At 43.3% G+C, this 19311-nt stretch overlaps 1 protein-coding gene across 1 annotated transcript in view; it reads left to right on the top strand.

The window, feature by feature from the left end:
* LOC125448763 (collagen alpha-6(VI) chain-like) overlaps window positions 1–19311 on the top strand; it is a 169036-nt gene that overhangs the window by 127734 nt on the left and 21991 nt on the right. Inside the window, exons 33-39 of the mRNA XM_059652815.1 lie at window positions 1540–1575; window positions 1672–1734; window positions 2131–2193; window positions 4915–4950; window positions 5045–5081; window positions 16271–16285; window positions 16402–16895. Coding sequence (XP_059508798.1) covers window positions 1540–1575; window positions 1672–1734; window positions 2131–2193; window positions 4915–4950; window positions 5045–5081; window positions 16271–16285; window positions 16402–16895 — 744 coding nt within the window. The remainder of the gene's footprint in view (window positions 1–1539; window positions 1576–1671; window positions 1735–2130; window positions 2194–4914; window positions 4951–5044; window positions 5082–16270; window positions 16286–16401; window positions 16896–19311) is intronic.

Raw genomic sequence — 19311 nt, 5'->3', positions numbered from 1 at the left:
CAATGGCTACCACAGGGAATTTTGTGCAGAATCACTCATTCGGCTCAACTATAAATCTCTGTTAAGAATCTTAGTGTACTATGCATTCAGTTTCAGATCATATGTCCCACATGAAATAAATAAGAAACTAGCCTGTAGACAGGATTTCCCTAGCTTTTTATTTTAATTTACTCCCCAGCTTCTAAAGTTCCTTCAGGCAGCATCTGTCACATGCCCTTCCTAAACTGCAAAACTGTGGATTGGCTGATGATCACATTTGTTGAACAAAGTTCGTGTTTCTCAACCTGTGAATGTGGACAAAACCTAAGGATTGTGCTCCTGAGATGCTGCTGGGCCTGCTGTGTTCATCCAGCCTCACATTTTATTATCTCGGATTCTCCAGCATCTGCAGTTCCCATTATCGCTAAGGATAATCCAGTTGTGAGGTTTAAGATGACCAAAGAACATGAGAGAGTCGGTAAATGACCAATGTGGGAGGATTGGAAACACCAGGGAATAACTTTGAAATTAGCATTAGACTGTTCAAGGGGGTTGAATGTAGCGAACTGAACACAACTGACAACTAAAGGTAGAGCAAGAGCAGCAGAGGTTTGAAAGATCCTATCTATAAAACATAGAATAAGGAGACCAGGCAGCAGTGGGTTGGAATAATCTAGTCTGGAGCCAACAAAGATCTGAATGAGGATTTCAGCAACAGTTGACCTGATAGGTAAGGATAGGCAATGTTTTGGAAGTACAAATGGATGGTCTTAGTGGTTCCTTAATTATGTCATCTGAAGCTGACCTTCGAGTCAAAAATAATGACACCAAGCTTGCAGATATTCTGGTTGAGTCAAATTGTTAACAGGAAAAGAGATGCAGTTGGTGGCTAGGAAGTAGATTTCGGAGCAGGGACCAAAGACAATGGATTCAGTATTCCCAATATTGAATAAGAGTCCATTTCTGTTCATCCAGGACTGGATGTTTGATAAGGAGATCAATAATTTAGCAACATCGAAAGAGTTGATGAGGTAGAGTTGGATACATAACAGTAGCAATGGGAAAATTGCACTGTTGCTCAGGGGTAACATGTTAATAAGCAACAAAATGTACCAAGGTATCGTGAATCAAAAATCATTGATGAAACTGAGATGCAGGCCAAACATGATCTAATGCAATGGAGGAAAGCTCTGGGGCTGATGACTTACCATAATTTCTGTGATCTGAACTGGGGCATTAACTAAGAATCAATTGGAATACGATCTAGTTATTTATTCCAAAGAATGACTCAGCAGTTTTGAATGACTGCATGCAGGTAACGCAAAATTGGATTGGAAATGGATTTTAAAACAGCCATATATTTTGTTGCTGGTAAGTATTTTAACCATAGTTTCTCATCACCTCTATGCCCTGGGGATTTACATCATTTTTATCGTCAGTAATGATTTTGATTACGTGCATATCTAACTATGCATTTTGTTGTTTTCTTTTCAATGACACTAGCTGAAAGAGCTTTACAAATTATATTTGACAGTCTTTATTTTTCCTCTGATTCTCCAGGGACGGCCAGGAGTCATCGGAAACCGTGGACCTCCGGTATTGACAATATTTCAAAGGCGTTGGAGTTTTTCATGTTGTTTAATAAGAAGAATCCTGCTTTTCATTTTATTTTCATTCACTGCTTTCTTTTAGGGAGAAGTTGGGAGACCTGGTCGACCGAGCGAAAAAGGATCCAAAGGAGCTAGAGGGTCAAGGGTAGAAGTTCCATTTAAAACATTTAGTACAACAAAGACGCTTGTGTCTTCTTTCAATAAAATATGTTGTATTTAGTCAATACTTTGCCATCATGAGCAATTTTAAAAATGCACAAGATTATTTCCTGTTAATCATCTTCAGTGCCTGGCTGTGCAACGTGCATGTCCAGGTTCATAGCTAACATGGTGAAAAAATGAAAATGAAGAGAATTTGAACAGATTAAAAGCAGTCAGTTGCATTGCTTCTTTAATAAGTCATCCAACTGAATTTTGCAGAGTATAATAAAATTATATTAACAGTATACAAGTAAAGCAGAGCCACTTGTCACTAAATGATGGATGCAGTGATCTGCTGAGATTTAAAATGAAGTAAGTTGCTGCCTTTGCTGTGTTTTAGGGTAGTGCTGGATCTCCTGGTCAGCCTGGGATTCCAGGTGATGATGGACCTCCTGGACGTCCTGTAAGTTGGTCAGACACGTGGAGAGAGTTACATTTGCTTTTCTACATGCTCTTTGACAAATTCAAAACAAGTATAATCATTGAGTAGGTGCCAAAGGATTTATGAATTGCTAATGAAAGGTACAGTTGCCATAGTCCTACTGGCTCATACGGCTACTCTCTTATTAGAGAAGGAGAGACAACTGGTAATGGTTTAACCCGAGGGGAAACTTTATAAAGGACAGTCCTTCATAGTAACCTCAGTAGGTTCAGGAATTGCACCAACACTGTTGGTATCACTCTGCATTAGCCATCCACCCAACTGAGCTAACGGATTGTAAATAAACTACCAAAAATGGAAAAGTGTACATTGAAAATATGAGCAGATGTGGACTGAAGTAACTGCACAGAGGCCGGTCTCCCATCACCAAGTCACCTTTTATTTACATGTGCGCAGTACATGGGCTCTGACCAACCAGTTCAAAACCAGCCCCTAGACTGAGGACACCTTCTGAATCTCCTGTTTATATCTGCTGGCCAGGGATCCCAGGTTAACAGTCCAATCAAGGATCTTGTAGTCAATGAGATCCGTCTGACCTGGTTCCAGTCACTACACAGATCATTCAACCCCTTGAACCTGCTCCATCATTCAATAAGACCACGACTGATCTATTGTGCTTCTAATTGCACATTCACTTTTACTCCCCAATATTCTTTGATTCACTTGCCTAACAAGAATCTATCTACTTCTGCCTTAAAAATATTGGATTGATGCCATCTCCCTGCCTCTGAGGTGGAGTTGTAGACAACCCTGTTGGAGAAAACACTTCTTATCTCTGACCTAAAATGCTGAGTTCTAATTTTGAAACAGTGTCCCCAGGCTCTGGATTAATCCACAAGAGGAAGCTTCTTTTCAACATCCACCATGTCAAGTCGATTTAAGATCTAATACACTTCAGTCAGGTTACCCCTCACTTTTCTAAACTCCCAGTGGAAAACAAACCCAGTCTGTCCAACATAAACAATTCACTCATTACAGGTATCAATCTACTAACCAAGTTCTGAACTGCCTTCTTTGTATTTATATTCCTATATCATAGAATCCCTACAGTGTGGAAACAGGCCCTTCGGCCCAACAAGCCCATATCAACCCTGACAGCATCTCACCTGGACCCATCCCCCTATAACCCACCTAAACTACACATTCCTGAACACTGCGGGCAATTTTAGCATGGCCAATCCATTTAGCCTGCACATCTTTCGACAGTATTCTTCCTTAAGTTAAGGGCAAGTGCCCTATATAGTTGAAATACCATATCCTTACTGTTATATTCTATCCTCTCATAATAAAGTTTATCCTTCCTTATTCTGTGTTGTACCTGCACACTCATTTTTGTGACTCATGCCCGAGAAACGCCAACGCCCCAGTTGGAATTCTGCTGTTGTTCTCCATTTAATGTTTTCCATTGTTTCTTCCTTTCATTCTATCTGCCAAAGTGAACAACTTCATATTCGCCACACATTATCTTCCATCTGCCATATTTTTGCCCAATCACTGACTCACTCAATCTATCTGCAACAAGCTTATATCTTCTTCACAACACCCATATGTAACTTGATGTTGTATGTGAATTTAGCTACCATGCCTCTTCTCCCTTGAAATAGCCCATTGGAATAAATTGTAAAAAGCTGAAGCCGCATGCAAAACCCAAAATGACTCAACTAGTCACATCCTGCCAAACAGAGAAAGGCCTGTAACTGCATAATTACTGTTTTCTAACACTCAGCGTTCTGTTGTTGTTAAAATACTACCCCATTACACCATATGTTTTTGATTCCCACAATAATCTTTGACGTGGCACAGTGCCACATGCCCCCGGGCATTCATTACATCTACAGATTCCTGTTTATCCACAGCACATGTTACTGCTTCAGAGAACTCCAACACATTGGTTCAACATGATTTCCTTTGAAGAAACTATGTTGACTTTTCCTGACTACCTGCTTTTCTACATGTGCAACTGTAATCTAAGCCCAACCGATCCGCCTCAGTGCAATTTTCAAGTGTTATCCCATCTTCCTGACGTCAGAACCTGGCTCCCAGTTCTTTTCCCTTCCAGGTTTTCCTAAAATGTTCATTCATATTGGTTGGATGATTGTCACCTGAGTGAGAGGGCTCTTCTCACCTCTGTGACACTCAGTGTACTTGGCACATGGGTCTCTAAAATTTGTTTTGAGGGAACATTTTAATTCAGGCCTTTTTTTAATTCATACATAGGATGAGGGTGTTGCTGGCTAGGCCATCATTTATTGCCCATCTCTAATTGCCCAGAGGGCAGTTAGGTGTCAGCCATATTGCTGTGGGTCTGGAGTCACATGTAGGCCAGGCCAGGTAAGGATGGCAGTTTCCTACCCTAAAGGACATTAGTGAACCAGATGAGAATTTCTGACAGCCAATAATGATTTCACAGTCATCATTAGTGTCACAATTCAGGATTATTATTGCATTCAAATTCCATCTGCCATTGTGGGATTTAAATCTGGATCCCCAGAACATTAGCTTGGCCTCTGAATTAACAATCCAGTGATAGTATTTCACAACCACTGCCTCCCCACATATAATATTTAATAATATTGCGTATCCTTACTTGAATTTGGAGAAAAAAACTGGGGAAGTCACAGGTGATGAACAAGTGTTTCTGTACCCTGCTAAGTCAAATGTCTCATTTTTTCTTCATTGTAGGGCCAGAAAGGACCAGATGGCATTACTTCTATGAAGGTAGGCCACATTGTACAAATATGAAAGATGTTTACAGTTTATACATTATTTGATGTTCAATTATTAAGCCAATCTTTTCTACTTTTCATCGCAGCCATGTGAATTAATATCGTATGTTCGAAAGAATTGTGGTAAGTATGTTGCTGAAGTTGCCTGTAAACTTTTAAGGAATGGTCTGGCAGGTAATGGGACACCAGAAACTCCAGCAGTGTAGCAGGAGCATTATGACCATCGCCAATCCTCTTTGGCTGGAATTTTTCCTAGTAATATGTTAGGTATTAGGCAGACCACCTGCACTTGGGCTGTTGAAACTCTTAGGTAACCTTGAGGCCTGCTCAAGCTGTTGCTAATATGTTACTGGTGACAGCAGTAGACTTCAGACCATCCCCATTTGTCTCTCATTCCATGCCTCCTACCACTACCCCTTGTGGCTACTTGTCACGTCTCCTCCCTCCCATAACCACCAACCCTCCGCCCACCCACCTCCCTAATCTCAGCACGACCTAAATGACTGACCCATGTAATGCTGCTCCATTTAACCTGGCTATCCAGTCTCCGTGGCTCTTCACTGTCAGGGACAGGAGAGCTGCTGTCCCTCTCTGATTGTCCAGCAGCTCCTACAGTTGAGTTTCTTTGTTGGTAGGATCAGACCCCACACCCTCAAGCAGTTAAAATGCCACAACCATACAATGTTGTGGAGCCAAGCTCACCCCACTGACCTTTCACTGGGCAGGAGGCAGAGACCATGGACACAGAGTGTCATAGAGTCGTACAGCACGAAGATTGTCCCTTCAGCCCAGTCTGGTCCACACCAACCAAAATGTCCATTTACACTAACCCCATTTCCCTTCACTTGGCCCATACCCTTCCAGACCCTTCTTATCCATGTATTTGTACAAATGCCATTTAAATGTTGTTAATGTACCTGCCTCAACCACTTCCACTAGCTGTTCATTCCATATGTGCACCATCCTCTGTGTAAAAAAGTTGTCCCTCCGGCTCCCATTTATTCTTTCCCCTCTTACCTTAAACTAACACCCTCTAGCCCTCAACTCCTCAACCCTAGGAAAAAGACTGACTGCATTCACTCTATCCATGCCACTCGTGATCTTTTACACTTCTATAGGATACCCCCTCAGTCTCCTATGCTCTGAAGAAAAAAGTCCCAGCTTGTTCATATAACTCACTCAGTCACTTCAATCCTGGCAACATCCTTGTAAATTTCTTCTGCATTCTTTCCAGTTTAATAACATCCTTCCTTTAGCAAGGTAACCAAAACTGAACATAATACTCCAAGTGTGGCCTCCCCAATATCTTGTACAACTGCAATATAACTTCCCAACTTCTATACTCAGTGCCCTGACTACTGAAGGCCGGTGTGCTAAAAACCTTCTTCACTGCCCTGTCTACCTGTGATTCCACTTTCAGAGAACCATGCACCTGAACTCCAAGGTCCCTTTGTTCCACTACACTCCTTAAGGCCCTACCATTCACCAAGAAACCCCTACTTTGAGTTGACTTTCCAAAATGCGACACCTCATACTTATCTATAGTAAAGTCCATTTGCCATTTCTCGGCCTACTTCCCCAGGTGATCAAGATCCTGCTGCAATTTCTGATTAGCTCTCACTATCTACAATACTGCCTATTGTAGTGTCGTCTTCAAACTTATTAATCATGCCTTGTACATCCTCATCCAAATCATTGATAATGATAACAAACAGCTATAGGCCCAGACCGACCCCTGAGGGGTCACAGGCCTCCAGTCCAACAAGAATCCTTCCACTATTACTCTCTGCTTCCTACCATCAAGTCAATTGTGTATCCAAATTGCCAGTTCTCCCTGGATTCCATGTGATCTAACCTTCCAGACCAGCCGACCACGTGGAACTTTATCAAAGGCCTTACTGAAATCCACACAGACCGTATCTACCACATTGCCCTCATCATTCTCCCCGATCACTTCATCAAAGACCTCTAACGAATTTGTGAGACAGGATCTCCTATGCACGAAGCCATGCTGACTACTCCTAATCAAAACCTGTCTGACCAAATGCATGTATATCTTATCCCTCAGAATCTACTCAAGTAACTTACCCACCACAGATTTTAGGCTTAATGCAGCCATTCTTGAATAAGGGCACAATATTCACTACCCTCCTGTCTTCTGGGACCTCATTCTTGGCTAACCAAATGCAAATATATTACCTAAGACCCCCACAATTTCTTCTGTAGTCTGTTGGATATATCTGGTCAGGACCAGGAGATTTATCTACCTTCATACATTCTAATACACCCAACACCCCCTCTACTGTGATATGGACTGTCCACCAGATATCACCACTAACCTAAGTTCCCAAGTCTTCATGTCATTGTCCAAGGTGAAGAAAAAGGAGAAATATTCTTTGAGGACCTTGCCCTTCTCCTGCAGTTCCACACATACATTCCCACTTTGGTCCTTGTTCTTTTTAGTTATTCCTTTTCCTTTAATATACTCACCTTAATCTTCTCAGCCAATGCTATCTCATACCCCCTTCTTGCCCTGCTGATTTCCTTCTTTGGTAAACTCCTACACCCCCTGTATACTTCCAGGGATTCCCTTGATCCCAGCTGTCTGTACCTGAGCAATGCCTCCTTCTTTTTACTGGTCAAAGCCTCAAAATATCTTGTCATCCAGGATTCTCTACTCCTGACAACCTTGTCCTTCACCCTCACAGGAACATGTAGACCTTGAACTCTAGCTATCACACTTTTAAAGGTGTCCCACTTGCTAGGGTTCCCTTTACCTGCAAACAAACTACTCCAATCAACCCTGCCATCTCCTGTCTAATTCCTTCAAAATTCACCTTGGCCCAGTTTAAAACTTGAACCTGTGGAATAGTTTTGTCCTTCTCCATAACTGTTTTAAAATTAATAAAACTGTGGTCACTGGTCCCAAAGTGCACTCCCATTGTCAGCTCAGTCACCTGTCCTGCCCTATTCCCCCAGAATAGGTTGTGTTTTGCTCCTTCCTTAGTACAACCCTCCATAATCTGCTTGAGGAAACTTTCCTAAGCACACTTAATTATTTCCACCCCATCTAAGGCCTTAACACTATGGCAGTCCCAGTCTATGTTAGGAAAATTAAAATCCCCCACTATGATAACCCTATTGCTCCGGCCAATCTCCCTGCACATCTGCTCCTCTAATTCCTATTGACTATTGGGGGGCATATAGTACAACTCCAATAACATCATCATCATCCCCGTCTTATTTCTTAGCTCCATCCACAATGCCTCACTGGGTAATCCCTCAGTTATTTCATCTCTGACTTAGCCCTTGATACTCCCCTTAATCAAAAATGCAACTCCCCCTCCCCTCTTTCCTCTACCTCTGTCCCATCTGAAGCACCTGTACTCTGGCACATTAAGCTGCCAGTCCTGTCCCTCCCTTAGCCCTGTTTCTGTAATGGCTATAATATCTCAGTCCCACGTACCTATCAGCACCCTTGAGTTTATCAGCCTTACCCATCAGCCCTATTGCATTGAAATAGATGCAATTTAATCCAACAGGCATTCCTCGCTCCCTGTCCTGTTCCAGCCTCCAATTCAGGTGCAACCCATCTCTCTTGAACAGTCACCCCTGCCCCAGATAAGATCCCAATGATCTAAGAATCTGAATCCCTACCCCCTGCACTAAATCTTTTGCTACGCATTCATCTGCCATATCTTCCTGTTTTTACCTTCACAGGAATTAATCTGGAAGTTGTCACGCTTGAGGTCCTGGTTTTGAGTTGTCTTTCCTAGCCCTCTGTAATCACTCTGCAGGACCTCATCCCTATTTCTATCTATGTCATTTATGCCAATGTGCACAATGACTTCAGGCTGCTCACCCTCCCCCTTGAGAACATCCTCAGCATCTCTGAGACATCCTGGAGCCTGGCACCTGGGAGACATCTCACCCTCCTGGATTCCTGTTTGTCGCCACAGGTTCTCCCATCTGTCCCCCTAACTAACGAATCTCCTATCACTCAGGCCCTGTTTACCTTTATCCTTTCCCGCTGTGCCCCAGAGCCAGTCATATTGCCACCAACCTGCCTACTGCTGCTTTCGCCTGGCCAGTCACTACCCTCAGCAGTATCCAACATGGTATACTTGTTTTCAAGGGAAATGACCGCAGGGGATTCCTGCACTGTCTGTGTACTCCTTTGCCTTTCCTGGTGGTCACCCAGCTTCTCTCTGCCTGCATCTTAGGTGTGACCACCTCACTAAAACGCTTATCTATGATGCGCTCAACATATCGGATGATCCTGAGTGCATCCAACTCTAGCTCCATCTCCCTAACACAGTCTCCCAGGAGCTGCAGCCGGGTGCACTTTCCACAGATATAGTCATCAGGGATGATGGAAGTCTGCCATATCCATCAGGAGGAATACTGCCTTAACAGCCTAAGACTAAAGAGGAAAGTTAAAAGGTCTTTATCTGAGCTTAACTGTACTTTTTGCTGAGTAATCAGTCAGCATTTCAGGTCCAGTGACTCTTGTAAATGTATAAATGCAACAATAACTGAACCTTAGCCAGGCTTGGGCTGAAAAGTGGCAAGCGACATTCACCGAAGCTCACGGAAGCCTCTCAAGCAAAAGCCTTACTTCTCGCTCTGCTACCAACAAATTTTCCAACTTTAAATTTCCATCAGAACATTCCTGAATGGACAGATGTTTAAAATCTGGCCTAACCTGACCATGAGAAGGGAATAACTTTCAAAAATGCAGCAAGAAATTGAGATAGCAGACTTTGCTCTTAAACAATCACAAATCCTTTGGCCCGTGTTCCTACTAAACATGCTGTGTGGCACTGAACATGCTGTGAGAAGTAACTGAGGTGAAATAGTATTGTGTTGGCGTGTTTGCTTTAAACATTTTAATGGTATGGTAAAGTGCAGGTCTTCTCTGCAAAGATTGGTTGGTTTGGCTCTTGTACTTCCTAGGGTTAAAATTGTTTTTTTATTTCAACAAGTAGCTGAAGAAGAGTAAATAACGGTGAGAGTTTAACTAAATCTGCCTAGAGACTTTGTGGAGAGAGGATTATTTTTCTTTCAAATCTATCACCTGCACAAAACAAAACTGCAGTTGCTCACATTAAGTAGGTTGTTTATTTTTATTCGAATTACAAATGCAGGGCAGGAGGAAATAGTGAGATTAATCAAGAGTTGCATGATGTTGAACATTATCAGCAACTTTTCAATGTAGCTTTGGTGGTGGGATGGTGAGGAATTTCTGAAAGCTCCTCTTCAGGTCGTCTATCCAACATATTCCTGACTCCTTGTAATCTTGTCGGAGACAGCAGGGATTGTGTTTGTCTGAAATCTCGTCCGCCATGTAGGGGCGAGTGCCAAAATTGGGAGAACTGTCCAACAGCCTAAAATAGTCATACTCACAGATAATGTCCCAGACCCCACCATCACCATCCCTGCGTATGTCCTGTGCCCCTGGCAGGACAGATGTAGCTGAGGTGGCAGCACAGTGGGTAGACAGTTGAGAGGAAGTTGCCCTGGCAGTTCTTTGCATTGTCTTTGGGCCCAGTGACATCTTATGGCATCTGATCAAGCATGGCATAGGATCCTCACTATGATCCGCATCCACCGCATCCCACCTCCCCCTTCAGCTGATGAATCAGTACTCCCCCATGGTGAACAACACTTGGAGGAAGCACTGAGGGTGGCAAGAGTGCAGAATGTACTCTGGGTGGGGGATTTCAATGGCCACCGCCAAGAGTAGCTCAGCAGCAGCACTACTGATCGAGCTGGTCAGATCCGAAAGGACACAGTTGCCAAAATGGGTCTGCAGCAAATGGTGAGGGCACCAACTAGAGGGAAAAGTGTTCTTGATCACATCTTCAACAATCTGCTGGCTGCAGGTGCATAAATTCCTGACAGCATCAGTCAGACTGGGGACAGCACAATCTTTGTGGAGACTAAGTCTACTTGTGTTATGTGGCACTGTCAACGTGCTAAATGGGACAGACTTTGAACTGATCTAGCAACTGAAAACTGTGCATGCATGAGATGCTGTGCAACTTCACTAATAGCAGAATTGTACTCCAGCACAATCGTGGCCTTGCAGAGGACTCCAGCATCACTCCATGTGATATCAAGAAACACTGGGAGGCACTGGATACTGGAAGGACTACATTGACAGTTGCTTCAGAACTTGCTGCTCCCCTAGCCAAGCTGTTCCTGTACAGTTATAACGCTGGCATCTACCTGACAATGTGGAAAATTGCCCGGATATGTCCTGTGCACAAAAAGCAGAATAAACCCAACCCAGCCAAATGCCATACCATCAGTATACTCTCAGTTATCAGTAAAGTGATGGAAAGTGTCATCAATAATACTATAAAAAGGCACCTGCTCAGCACTGACCTGCTCAGTGATGTCCAGTTTGATTTCCGCCAGAGCCACCCAGCTTCTGGACTCAATACAGCCTTAGTTCAAACACGGATAAAAGACCTAAATTCCACAGGTGAGGGGAGAGTGACAGCCCTTGACATCAAGACTGCATTTGGCAAGGAGTGGCATAAGGAGCCTCAGCAAATATGCAGTCATTAGGAATTGGACTAAAATCTCTTCGTCAATTGGATTCATGTCTGCCACATAGGAAGGTGGCTGTAGTTGTTGGAGGTAAATCATCTCAGCTCCAAGAAAGCTCTACAGGAGTTCCTCACGAAGGGTCCTAGGTCCAAACATCTTCAACTGCTTGATCAATTGCTTGACCACCCCCCCCCCACCTCCATCATAAGGTGTTTGTTGATAATTACTCAATGTCCAACACCATTCCTGACTCCACTGATATTAAAGCAATCAAGTGCAGTAGGATCTGAGTCCCCAGGATCTCCATAACAAGAAACAAAGAACTGCAGGTATGGAAATCTGAAACAAAGACTGAAACTGCTGAAGAAGCTCAGCAGGTCTAGCAGCATCTATGGAGAGAAATCAGAGTCAGCATTTCAGGTCCAGTGACTCTCGTAAATGTATAAATGCAACAAGAACTGAACCTTAGCTAGGCTTGGGCTGAAAAGTGGCAAGAAACATTTGCACCACACAAATGCCAAACAACAACCATCAACAAGAAGAGAGAATCCGTTGACATTCAATGGCTCCCCAAAACATGTCCACCACCCACAAAGCAAAGTCAGGAACTGAAACATCATCCTTCCTGCTCCTTTGATGCTGCTTGGCCTGCTGTGTTCATCCAGCGCTACACCTTGTTATGTCAGGAATGTGATGCATTACTCCCTGCTTACCCGGAGGAGTGCGGCTCCACAACACTCAAGAAGCTTGATGCCATCGAGAACAAAGCAGCCCGCTTAATTGGCACCACATCCACAAACATTCAGTCACTCTACCAGCAACCGTCTGTTAGCAGCAAGGTTACCGTCAACAGGATGCACTGCAGCAACTCACCAAGGTTCCTGAGAAAGCACCTTCCATGGCTATGATCACATCAAGAAGGACAAGCGCAGTAAATAAATGAGAACACCACCTTCTTGAATTTTCCCTTGAAGCCACTTACCATCCTGATTTGGAAACATATTGCCATTCCTTCAATATCAGTAGATTAAAAATTCTGGAGTCCCTTTTCTAACAGCATTGTGGATCTACCTATAACAAATGAACTGAGGCAGTTCAAGAAGGCAGCTCTCCATCATCTTCTCAAGGATAGTTGGGATAAATGTAAATAAATGTTGTTCCAGCCAACAATGCCCATATCCCACTAATGAATGAAAAAATTCACATAATCTGTCCAAGCCCACTTGAAGTCCTTTGCATCTTTAGCAACTTACATTGCAACTGGTCCACATATCAAAGTCTTTGGTATAGATTTTGAACAATTGCATTCCTAATACTGATCCTTGCAGTACCCCACTGACAACAGCCTGCTATCCTAACAATGAATCATTTATTTACTCGCTGTGTTCTCTCTGTTCATCAATTCTCATTCCTAATTCAATCTTCCTCCTCATTCCATCCGCTTTAATTTTATTTACTAACCTCCTGTGCGAGACTGTTACCAAAAGCCGTCTGAACTTCCAAATGGACCATTTCCACTGCTCCGTCTTTGTCTATGCAGTAAATAACATCTCAAAAAGATTCCAACAGCTTTATCAACCGTGATTTTCCTTTTGTAAATCATTATTAACTGAGCCCAATTTTACTATTTTCTCAGCATCCACTTATCACAACCTTTTTAGTTGATCTTAACTTTCTCAAAGAGGTCTGAATTTTGGCAGCCTTCCTTTTCTATTTTTTCTTAAATAGTGGAGTTGCAGTTGCTACTTTGCAGTCTGCAGATATTTTTCCAACATCAGTGAAATTGTGAAAGATAACCAACAATGTATCCATTATCTTGATAAGCACCTCTTCCGACACTCAGCGATGTTGCTTATGTAGTCTTGGGGATTTATCAAGCTATAATCCAATCAACATTTCAAGTACTTCACCAACACCTTCCACCCCAACCATCAGTTCACCTGGGCCATCTCCAACACATCCCTCATCTTCCTGGACCTCTCAGTCTCCATCTCAGGCAACCAGCTTGTAACTGATGTCCATTTCAAGGCCACCGACTCCCACAGCTACCTAGAATACACCTCCTCCCACCCACTCTTCTGCAAAAATTCCATCCCCTATTCCCAATTCCTCCGCCTCCGCCGCATCTGCTCCCAGGATGAGGCATTCCACTCCCGCACATCCCAGATGTCCAAGTTCTTCAAGGACCGCAACTTGCCCCCCACAGTGGTCGAGAACGCTCTCGACCGCGTCTCCCGCATTTCCCGCAACACATCCCTCACATCCCGCCCCCGCCACAACCGCCCAAAGAGAATCCCCCTCGTTCTCACACACCACCCCACCAACCTCCGGATATAACGCATCATCCTCCGACACTTCCGCCATCTACAATCCAACCCCACCACCCAAGACATTTTTCCATCCCCACCCTTGTCTGCTTTCCAGAGAGACCACTCTCTCCGTGACTCCCTTGTTGGCTCCACACTGCCCTCTAACCCCACCACACCCGGCACCTTCCCCTGCAACCGCAGGAAGTGCTACACTTGCTCCCACACCTCCTCCCTCACCCCCATCCCAGGCCCCAAGATGACTTTCCACATTAAGCAGAGGTTCACCTGCACACCTGCCAATGTGGTATACTGTATCCACTGTACCCGGTGTGGCTCCCTCTACATTGGGGAAACCAAGCGGAGGCTTGGGGACTGCTTTGCAGCTCGGTTCGCAATAAACAACTGCACCTCCCAGTCACGAACCATTTCAACTCCCTCTCCCATTCTTTAGATGACATGTCCATCATGGGCCTCCTGCAATGCCACAGTGATGCCACCCGAAGGTTGCAGGAACAGCAACTCATATTCCGCTTGGGAACCCTGCAGCCCAATGGTATCAATGTGGACTTCACCAGCTTCAAAATCTCCCCTTCCCCCACCGCATCCCAAAACCAGCCCAGCTCTTCCCCTCCACCCACTGCATCCCAAAACCAGCCCAGCCTGTTTCTGCCTCCTAATCTGTTCTTCCTCTCACCCATCCCTTCCTCCCACCCCAAGCCACACCTCCATTTCCTGCCTACTAACCTCATCCCACCTCCTTGACCTGTCCGTCTTCCCTGGACTGACCTATCACCTCCCTACCTCCCCACCTATACTCTCCTCTCCACCTATCTTCTTTTCTCTCCATCTTCGGTCCGCCTCCCCCTCTCTCCCTATTTATTCCAGAGCCCTTTCCCCATCCCCCTCTCTGATGAAGGGTCTAGGCCCGAAACGTCAGCTTTTATGCTGCTGAGATGCTGCTTGGCCTGCTGTGTTCATCCAGCTTCACACTTTATTATCTAACATTTCAAGTACTGCCTCCTAAAAATGATAATTTCTTTAAGTTCCATATTATCCTAAGTCTGTTGGTTGCCTAATATTTCTGGGAGCTTTTCTGTATCCCCTCCTGTGAAGTCAGACACAAGGTAATTGTTTGGTTTCTCCACCATTTCCCTGCTGCCCTCTGTAAATTCTCCAGTCACTACTTGTAATATCCAGATTTGATCTTTACTCCTGGTTCTTTCTACCTTAGAGGAATGTATATCTGTTCTAATACTTCTTAAATATTAACCATTACCTGTCGATTGCCAAATATTTTCCTTTATTTTCCCAAAACGCCATAGCCAACTAGCCTCATACCTTAACTCAGTTTCCTTTGTTATGATCTAAGTCACCAGAATTCGGGCATAATGTGAAATTAGATTTAGATTTTATTTGTTCTATCATGTTATAATCTCTATTTTTCAAATGCTCCTTTAAAGCATGGATATTAATTAGCCCTTTCTTATTACATAATACTAAATCTAAAATACCCCAAGACATTGTTGGTTCTTCAGTGTACTCCTGCAGAACCCCATTTCGTGTACACTCTAAGAATTCTTCATCCAAGCATTAGTGTTGGTTACATTTACTCATGCTATGTGTGAATTGAAGTTGCCTGTTCTTATTATATTACACGTATTATGTATATCTCTAATTTCAAGATTTATACCATGCCCAAAATTAATATGATTGTTCGCTGGTCTATGAACTACTACTATTTGTTGATTCTTGGCTCCGCCCAAATTAATTTCTACGTCTTGGTCCTTTGAATTAAGGTTCTTGCTCACTAATATACTGATCTCATCCATTTTTAGGAGTGGTACCACACCCATGTATTGGAGAGGGCTCTCACAGCACTACAACTCAATTGGCTGCCTCTGAAGATTATGCATGGAGGCAGGACACAGACATTGTTAGTAGGAACTGCAAATGCTGGAGAATCTGTGATAACAAGGTGTAGAGCTGGATGAACACAGCAAGCCAAGCAGCATCAGAGAAGCAGGAAAGCTGACGTTTCGGGGGAAGGGTCTAGGCCCGAAATGTCAGCTTTCCTGCTGCTCTGATGCTGCTTGGCCTGCTGCGTTCATCCAGCTCTACACCTTGTTATCTCAGGATACGGACAGCATTGGCTCTGGGACTGGGATATGGTCTTAGTCGTGAGTTAAAAACAATATTAGTAAGATTATGCTTGTGATGTGTTTAGGATAGAAAATAATGCAATGCACTGCACAAAACTGCAATCCAAAAGAAAATGCAGAGCTGGAGAAGAAAATGTGAAGATGGTTGAACAGGTATTGATTTATAACAGAGGGGTTTAGACAGGCTTTTACAGAAAAACACAGCCTGATCCAAGATTGATTTGAATTCCAGAATGACAATATTTTCAAATATTAACATTTTTGATTTTTTTTCTTTTACTTACAGCTTGTTGTTCACAAAGTAAGTAATTCCCTTCTGTATTTATAATAGCCTACTGGTAATTACTTTGAATTTTATCTCTTAGACATTTGAATAAGTTACATCTTTAAATAGTTTGCTTCTCTGCATTGTTCCAGGAAGTGGAGAATGCCCTGTGTACCCCACAGAGTTGGCATTTGCTCTGCATATGACTGAAGATGTTACACGAGCTATTTTTGAAAGGATGAAGAACATTATAAAGAGTCTTCTCAAGGAAATCAACATCGCTAAAAGTAACTGTCCCACAGGGGCTCAAATAGCAGTTCTCACCTGTAATAATGCAGCAAAGACTTTCATTCGATTTTCAGACTTTAGGAAAAAACAGTTACTGCTGAAAGAAATAGAGGCACTGACATTTGAGCAATCACAAAATGGACGGAATATCGGTGATGTTATGCAGTTTGTTGCCAGAAATACTTTTAAACGAGTTCGTAATGGTGTCCTTGTGAAGAAAATAGCTGTCTTCATTACGAATGGTGGATCCCAAGACATCAAGGCCTTAGTTGAAGCTGACAATCAGCTCATTGCTGCAGGCATTTCTCCCATCATCATTTCCTTCAAGGACATCCGAGACGCAGAACAGGTTTTCACAGTAAGGAAACAATGTCTTCTTTTATTGGATTCCACTGAAGTAATTATCCTAAGCAACCATACTAATATACAACAAACATTTCCTTCATCTCTCAGTATTGGGTATTCGTTGGTCTCATGCAGGAGAAGCTTGTCTCCCTTGAGTCCTTCAGAATTGAGGATGACTTCTTCCACTCTGGTTTTCATCGCGCTCTGAGGTAGCTGGTATATATGCATGAGGTCGGGTGGTTTTTGGAGGTTTGGCTAGTTGATTTGTTGGGAGGTTTCTGTGCTGTTTGCAATGCCACTTCAATGTTTGGCCATTTGGCTGTAGAGAAGATGTTGCTGTTGGACTGCCTTTCATATCATTGGATTTGGGGATCTTACAGAGGCACCACTAGTATTACTTGTCCAGTACTTTGAGGTGCTGTGATACTGGAACCAAACCCACTGCCTCATTTCTCGGGCTCCATAATGCATTTTTACAAATGCTGAGGGAAGTGCCAAGTGCTTTGATAGGCCAATTGAGGCCCAGAAATGGTTGAATAACATCCACCAGTCTGGTTTACATGTGACTCCAGACCCAAGGCAATGTGGCTGACTGTGGGCAATAAATGCTGCCTAGCCAGCAATGCCCTCATCCCATTAATGAATAAAAATAAACTTTAGGGGTAACTTCACTTTGCTACTTGGAATTCTCACCAAGTGAAACATAACTGAATGGTGTTCAGATGCTGAGATTCCCTGTTTTACAAGTCCATGATGTCCATTGGGCCCATGTCAAGACATTCCTTCTCAGCACACAACTTGTGCCTCATTTCTCCAATTCCTCCTTGCCCTGTCCAGTTCCAACTCCCTTTCTCAGGTCGACCAAGATGACCCATTAAGGCCCTGGAGTTAGCTTTGTCTAAGTTCCATCAGCATTTCCTCGTTAGGATTGTCACAGTGTCAAAAGGACCCACCTTCTAGTGGTGGGAAGGAATTTGCTGGCCATTTGGTAGAACTGTTGCTGGCAGAGACAGGGGCTTCTTACAAATGGGGGAAGGAGGGATAAGAGTGAATTTTAATGGTACCCACCCACCTTTCTCTTCCAGAACTGACACCAGTGGAAGTGTCCATGTGGATAATGTAGGGGTACCATTCAGTGCTACTCCTTGGGTGGTAATCTCAAAGCATCGACTTTTCACCAGTTACAGTACCTGCCTGGTCCAGTTCCACAGAAATCAATGTAACATACAATTGCACTTGTTTTACAACATTGCATTTTACCAAATTATGATCCATTTGAGGTCACAACCATCAGGCATTTCCACAGTATCGTCAGTGAACTGTGAATTTTACATTACTTGATTCCGTGAATTATATAGGCCATTGAATTTTATTTAGTTTTCCAATATAAAAAGTAAATAGCAGCAAGTATTACTTTTAAAACAATATCAAATGTTAATTTATTGCATACCTATTGCTTAAATTTCTCAGTAAAAATGTGATACAGTCATTAGATAATAAACAGATATATAAACTGGATAAAAGGTACTGAAAAAGATGAAAGTCCATACAGTGTGGACCTGCTGTGTTCTTCCAGCTCCACACTGTATTGACTCTGACTCCAGCCTCTGCAATTCTTGCTATCTCCAAGATGAAAGTCTATAAGTATTGCAGACTTGTTACTTACATCAGGATGTCTATTTTGACAAGAAGGTATTGTAAACTTGAAATCAGAATTCAGCAGTTGTGACGGCTTCTGTGGTTGAAATAGTTGGAAGTCGCTTGCATGAACTCAGTTAACAGAGATGGCTTTGAGAGAGAGGGGAAGATTATTTCCTCCCTATTGGTTCTGTGGTTATGACTCTTGAAAACTGGCTATACTCTTTTGGCAGAATTGTGCTTAACTCCTGAAACCAACCTTTCTCTTTAGTCAAGAACTCTATTTAGGGTGTTGCTTCAAATGTTTCTGGGGGAACCCTGGTTTAACCAACTTAAATTAGCTTCTGTTAATTTTTGATGAATCATTATCCCACAGGGCAATGTCAAATATGCTGGAATTCCCTGTCAGAGTTTCTTCCAGGATCCCACAGCCTCGCCTCGCATACATTTTCATGGAATCTGTAGGAGCAGGCCATTCGGCCCATCGAGTCCACACCAACCCTCTGAAGAGCATATCCACCCACACCCACTCCCCCTCCCCTGCTTTTCACATGGCCAATCCACCTAAACGGCACATCTTTGACCCGGGGGGGGAAACCCACACAGAAACAAGAGGAATGTGCAAACCCCATGCAGTCACCCAAGATTGGAATTGAACCCAATCTGTACTTTCAGCAGATTCAACTGTATTTCTCCTGTTGGGATTATAGCAATAACAGCCCTCATTTCACCTCTGGGTGAGAATCAGTCTGACTGACCATGTAGCTTGCTTGAAATAACCCATCCCCAGT

This window comes from Stegostoma tigrinum, chromosome 2 (assembly GCF_030684315.1).
Source record: "Stegostoma tigrinum isolate sSteTig4 chromosome 2, sSteTig4.hap1, whole genome shotgun sequence".
In the NCBI taxonomy this organism is placed as follows: domain Eukaryota; kingdom Metazoa; phylum Chordata; class Chondrichthyes; order Orectolobiformes; family Stegostomatidae; genus Stegostoma; species Stegostoma tigrinum.
This window is presented reverse-complemented; position numbering and strand designations above follow the sequence as displayed.